This window comes from Saccostrea cucullata, unplaced genomic scaffold (assembly GCF_032062105.1).
Source record: "Saccostrea cucullata isolate Sc308-1 unplaced genomic scaffold, CSIRO_AGI_Scuc_v1 ctg3823, whole genome shotgun sequence".
In the NCBI taxonomy this organism is placed as follows: domain Eukaryota; kingdom Metazoa; phylum Mollusca; class Bivalvia; order Ostreida; family Ostreidae; genus Saccostrea; species Saccostrea cuccullata.
This window is the reverse complement of record NW_026931945.1, coordinates 1-6,623: the sequence shown is the minus strand read 5'-3', so window position 1 is coordinate 6,623 and position 6,623 is coordinate 1. Positions and strand designations below refer to the sequence as shown.

Below are 6,623 nucleotides of genomic sequence, written 5' to 3'. Positions count from 1 at the left end.
AGAAGAAGATTTTTAAAGATTTTTCCTATATATTCCTATGTAAAACTTGGGTCGGCCATTTTGGCCCCACCTTTGCCCCGGGGGTCATGATTTGAACAAACTTAAATCTACTCCACCTGAGGATGATTCCACATGAGTTTCATCTTTCCTGGTCCAGTGGTTCTGGAGAAGAAGATTTTCTAAAGATTTTTCCTATATATTCCTATGTAAAACTAGGGTCGGCCATTTTGGCCCCACCCTTGCCCCGGGGGTCATGATTTGAACAAACTTGAATTTACCTGGGAATGATTCCACATGGGTTTCGTCTTTCCTGGCCCAGTGGTTCTGGAGAAGAAGATTTTTAAAGATTTTTCCTATATATTCCCAAGTAAAACTTGGGTCGGCTATTTTGGCCCCACCCTTGCCCCGGGGGTCATGATTTGAACAAACTTGAATCTACACTACCTGAGGATGATTCCACATGAGTTTCATCTTTCCTGGCCCAGCGGTTCTGGAGAAGAAGATTTTTTAAAAATGCCATTAATTTTTAACAAATTCATGATTATCTCCCCTTGGAAAAGGGCGTGGCCCTTCATTTGAACAAACTTGAATCCCCTTCACCCAAAGATGCTTTGTGCCAAGTTTGGTTGAAATTGGCCCAGTGGTTCTTGAGAAGAAGTCGAAAATGTGAAAAGTTTACGGACAGACGGACAGCTAGACAGACAGACGGACAGACGGACGCCGGACAAAATGTGATCAGAAAAGCTCACTTGAGCCTTCGGCTCAGGTGAGCTAAAAACTGAAAGATTATAAACTTGCTAATTTTGTATTTAAAAAATACTGATGAAAATAAATTAATAACATTGAATATGCTTTCATTTAAATAATACAATGCACATTATAATATATTTAACTTTCATTTAATGACAGAAAAAAAGAGTTCACAGCCTCAATAATTTTGTTTGACTTTGTCACCCTCACCATGCTCACAGAACTGTTGCTACAGACTTCAGTAAACAATGCATGGATACCATTCTGATCTCTAGAGTAAGCTAGTCTCAAACTATCAAAATCCAACCCACTTCCAGCTATTCTTTTAGCAATACACACACTCAACACCTTTTTCTGAACAAGAATTTGTAAGGAAGGAAAATTTTTGTCAACTTCCTTTTGGTAAGACAGTACATTCATTGCATAATCAAGTGAAAACGTAGCACCTTTATGCTTTTCATCTGATAAATTCACCAATTCCAGCAACTTTTGCAACACTAAAACATCTTCAAGGGCATTATGTGCTTCATATCAACATGCAAGTAGACTTTCTACAAGATTTTGCTGGCTATAAGAGCTCAGGTTTGGATGAGATATTCGAAACAAAAGCTTTGTATCAATAAACCCCTTCACTTTTCTTGAAAATCTTGGTAACATTGAACATGATTCAAGAGCTCGAAAAAGCACTGGACAATCAAAAACCTTTACATTGTGTCCAACTAAAATAATGTTGTTGTACTTTTCAAGAAATTTCAAGAAAGAATCCAATGCAGCCACCAGAGAAATGCCTCCCACTTCTTTGTTGTTATGGTAAAGTTTCCCATTCCTAACAGTGAGTCCTGTTATTTCGGAAGCTGTCGGCGTTATGGGTCTCTTAGGGATAACGTATGAAGAAAATCTATCCTCTTTCTGTACCGCTGCCAACTGAACAATATGAGAAGTGCAAGCTAAAAGAAAATATTAATGTTTAGCGTACCAGTTTATGTTTGAACAAGTAAATATATTCTCTCCAGGCCAACAGACATTAATAGTACTTAGTGAAGTATATTTACTGCTATTTAATTATACAGAATAAATTTCACCATACATGGCATGCCTAAATATCAGATAAAAACTATTAGATCATTACCTAATCCTGTAGTTTCTAAATCAAATAAGATAAGTGTATGATTTTCAACATCAACTGTTTCCATCTGTGGCCTTGGGCATGGGACTGGAATTTCTGTAATGATGTTATCTTGCTGAGGAGCTAACCCTATTCCAGATTCATATGTGGATCCTTCATGAATTTCTTTTCTAGTTGTACTCAAGGATCTTTAAGAATTGAGAATAAATGCTTAGTCTAATATAAATTCATGTATTGCAATAAACCAAACTGATTACCAGAATCATTCATGTGAGGTTATTTTACATTACCTCCTGGCCTTCAGCTCACGTCTTCTTCTCTTGGCCTCCTTAGTTTTGGCAATCGCCTTTCTCTTCCTGGTCTGGGATTCCCTGAGGTAGCACAACTTTCTCGTAAACCTTCCTGGAGATAACCCGATCTTTTTGTTTACCTATTACAACAGAAAAAACATTAAACATTAAAAGAGGGAATGTTAATTACAAAAATTGCTTGTACACATTTATTATATTATGATTTAAAAAATTTATGATTATTATTATTCTTTATTATTTTTTTTTTTTTTTTTTTTTTTTTTTTAATATGAATTTACAATCAACCGGTATATATAATATACTCACAGCAACAAGATAAGATGCTCCGGAGTTTTTTTCTGCCACAGATGCTGCTACTCTGTAGTTTAAGCTAGCTGAGCCGCTAAAGTAGCGGTTTTTCGGAGCTTTCAGTGACACAGTCCTATTGAAGGACTCATTTGGTTGGGTGCTTCCCAGACTGGAAATCTTACAGCTGTTCTGCTTCCATTGGTTGCATAACGAATGTAGAGAATCTTGAAGGGCCGAGTCTTTTAATGGCTTTCCATAAGGCAAGGAAGTGTACCTTTAATTTATTTTGAACATAAATTGAATCAATTAAATCAGGATTAAGAAGTGTAAAAAATAAAGCTTGAACAAAATAAGATAAATGTTTATAAATATATTAATTTGTTCAAATTGATTGTGAATTACATCCTAGTTATTGTGCATGTACTTAATTTGATGTATTCAAAGTATATAGTGCAGTCACTGGGTATGGAGTTATATTCATGAATTCGCACTACTTATGTCCGTGCAGTGTTTTGTATATTTCAATGATATCTTAGCAGTATATATATTCATGAATTAGCGCATCATTGTCTGCGCCATACCCGCTTAAATATGAAGCCTGCTTTTTTTAGTACACATACAGTATGTCTGACAAATTAGTAATATTTATGATTATTCTACCTTTGCTTCGGATTGTTGACATGCTGACACCAGGAATCGCTGCATGACTCATGGTTTCCGAAAGGGTGGTTACAGAGGGCATCAAGCGCTTTTTCTATTCCTCTTGGGTTTCCCTGGTTTTGTGCTAGTAAATAATTAAAGCATTTTTTAAGATAGCGGATAACCTTTGAAGACAGTGACTTGTGCTTTTTCTGCAAAGCATATAGACTTGAGGAAAAATTTTTCCTAATGTGGTTCTTGTCACACTTTTTTTTAATATTTGGATTCACACTCTTTTTCAGGCGAGAAATGGTGGTGGTGTCATCATCAGCTATAACAGTGGACACCTTTACTCCTTTGTCCAGTTTTTTCTCCACCATACTAATAACCATGCTTGGTTCCATAGATTTAGAACTTCCTAAAAAATCAAAAACAAATTTAAATAAAAACTGATTTTTAAAATTTAACAAAATTAAAAACTTTTTATAGAAGACCAATTTTACATTTGAAAATTAAATTCAAATATGTACATGTCCATTTCTCAGTTTCAAAAAATTGCTATAATTTAGCAGTTCAGTAAGTGTTCATTCATTCTATTCTAAAAAAAACCCACAATCATAGATATAAAGATAAGATTTATTAATACCATTTTGGGGCCAATCAGTACATATAAGTAAAGAGAAATACATACAAGAAGAAATTGATAGCAGCAATATGTAGACATACATATAAATCAAAAGATGACAATTAAAACCTATTCTTAAATTCAAATTTAAACCACTCATTTCAATTGAATTATCTGATACCTTGCCAATTCTGTCTGCAGTCATGCTCCTTGGCTTCTTTCCCACTTCGTTTGGCACTTTCACAGATCCTGCATGTCTTGCTACAAACTTCATAGCCAATTATTTTGCCAGTGTGCTCACCAATCATTGAGCAGTGTCCTTCAATTAAAATGAAAAGGAGTAAAGGTAAAATTATTACTTTGACCTCTCATATCATGTGAGTTGCAGAAATGACACTCTGGCAGCTAGTTTTACTTACCCGATAAGCTATCGAATGAGTGACCACTACCCCTCTTCTGCCATCCAGCATCAACACTCACTGTTAATTCTTCAGTTCCTTCAGTTCTGAAAAATAAATTAATGTCTTTTTTTTGGGTTTTATTTTAATTATTTTATTGATATTACTATATAACTCCTATTTTTATAACTCCTATTATTATTACTCCTATTATTGATACAAATTATTTTGAGATACTGATTATGATAAAATGCAAAAATTAGTTTTGTGAGGAAATACTGAAATCGGTATTGTGTCACGTATTGATATACCATCACTTTTTATAGATGTATACATGTAATACATTAAACAATGTACTCACTCAACTGTTGCTTGAATTTCATCTTGTAAGACCTGATGGATGGTGTCTTCAGCAACTTTTTCAATGGCCAGCCCTGTCTCTGTTTGTCTATTCTGGATGGTCTTTGTACTCACAGCAGGGATGTTTAAAGATGTTAACAGGTCATTTACTTGAGCTGGGCCAATGCCAGTATGGATCATTCCTATTGGATTGTAAAAAAAAATTGTTACTTGTTAAAGAAAATTAATTTATTAAATTTGGAAACATACTTTTAAATTGCATGCAACATTCATACCTGTAGCTAATTTAGTATTTGCATCCCATATGCGACCATGGCGTTTTCCAGTTGGAATCACATTAACATGTCCACACCATAAATTTCTACAGCGAACCTGAAGAAAGCTTCCTAAGCCACAATCACGTATTCCTTGGGTGTGAGACAACTGAAGTGGCAATCCACACTGTTTACATCCAGACAGTCCGTCGGCCAGAACCCCAAGCTCCACCACCCTCCTTCCTTCTCTCCATGATGAATCATATCTAACATAAAAATTTACATATCTAATAAATCTGTTTATATTAGGCTTAATGAATTACAAAATTCAATATCTACAAGATTTCAATTCACTAGTTCAGTACTAGGCCTATAATAAATATCATTTAGAATTTGCACAGAATTTAAAATCATAACCATTTCAAATCAATTTTTAAAAAATTGGAATTTACTTTTAAAAAATTTTACAATATATGCATTTGTTTGAATGCATTGTTTTCAGCTGCAGGTTTAGAGTTTACATGTTACAAACACCTTTTTATACACATATTAGGCCAGTACTAAGGCCTGTTTGTAGTCGGACTTACATGTACATCTACAATAAGACTACATGTATTAGATACAAGCTCTATGATATAATGCATCACAGCAACATTATTGATTAATTAATTGTCAGAAACTCATGAACTCTTTCTCCCTGAATCATTTCTCTGGGGAAAATGTAAGACTGTTTTATTTCAACATATTTTTTGTGTTACTTTGCATAAGGCAGGAGTGTGTGAAATTAAAATTGGGAATGTATTGCTCGTATCCGTTTTTGTACGTCATGCATAGTGCAGTGTGTGTATTCACCCAAAATATGTAATTGCAGGTTATATTAAATAATCATCTTGAACGCAGATATATTAGATCACAGGCATGGCCATATTCAAGTAACTTACCCAGAATCTGAATGAACAAACACATTGCATCCAGCTGTGTCGGGAACTTCACGATCGTTGAACGTGTGGGGTACATATATACCGGTGGAACTTGCTCGGAACTTGTTTCCTCGTTGTTTATCGTGTCGGAAAGATGACGATTGGCCTGTGAGTGTGAATAATTGTGGTCGTCCTGGACGCACTTCCATCGGGATTTTAAGACCTCCGAGTTTTTTGTGTATTTGTTATTTTGCTTTGAAAATCCCTGTCGTTTCCACCGCGTCATTCTTTCTGACAGACGACTGTTTACACTCGCAGAAGGATAAAACGTACGCTGAACTAGGACCTGGGGTCCCCCGCAAATAGTTCCTCTTTTTGCGTAGTAATAAAACATTCTAGGAACTCTCCAGGCATTAAAGGCACAAAAGTAAATTCATCGATATCATCAATACGGAGACCTCAGGTCACCTTATATATTAATTGAATTTTATATGATAGACAATTTTCTTTGTCTTACTCCAAAATAATCATATTTATAACTTTATATAGATCAACTTTCTAATAAATATATTAGCAGAAACGTGAAAATAATAAAGGGTGACCAGAGTTAACCTAATATTTTACATCAATAGGGGGACCAAAGATCACCTAACATTGTACATCAGTAGGGGGACCAGAGGCCACCTTATATTTAACATCATTAGGGAGACCAGTTGTCACCTTATATTTTACATCATTAGAGGGATCATAGGTCACCTTACATTTTAAATCAATAGGGGTCCAAAGGTAATCTTTTATTGCACATAATAGGGGGACCTGGGGATACCTATATAGTACATCATTTGGGGGACCAGAGGTCACCCTATAATGTACATCAGTAGGGGGACTACAGGTAACCTAATATTGTACTGTACATAAGTATATGATATTGATATTGAACATCAGTAGTAAA

At 35.0% G+C, this 6,623-nt stretch overlaps 1 protein-coding gene across 1 annotated transcript; it reads right to left on the bottom strand.

The window, feature by feature from the left end:
* Positions 1–305: 305 nt before the first annotated feature.
* Positions 306–5,880, bottom strand: LOC134234091 (uncharacterized). Its single transcript, XM_062716152.1, is given in 10 exon segments — positions 306–1,697; positions 1,880–2,064; positions 2,167–2,306; positions 2,494–2,749; positions 3,136–3,532; positions 3,921–4,058; positions 4,159–4,244; positions 4,499–4,679; positions 4,773–5,017; positions 5,693–5,880. Coding segments are annotated over 10 exon segments (2,625 nt in total). The 3' UTR covers positions 306–888.
* Between the last annotated feature and the right edge of the window lie 743 nt (positions 5,881–6,623).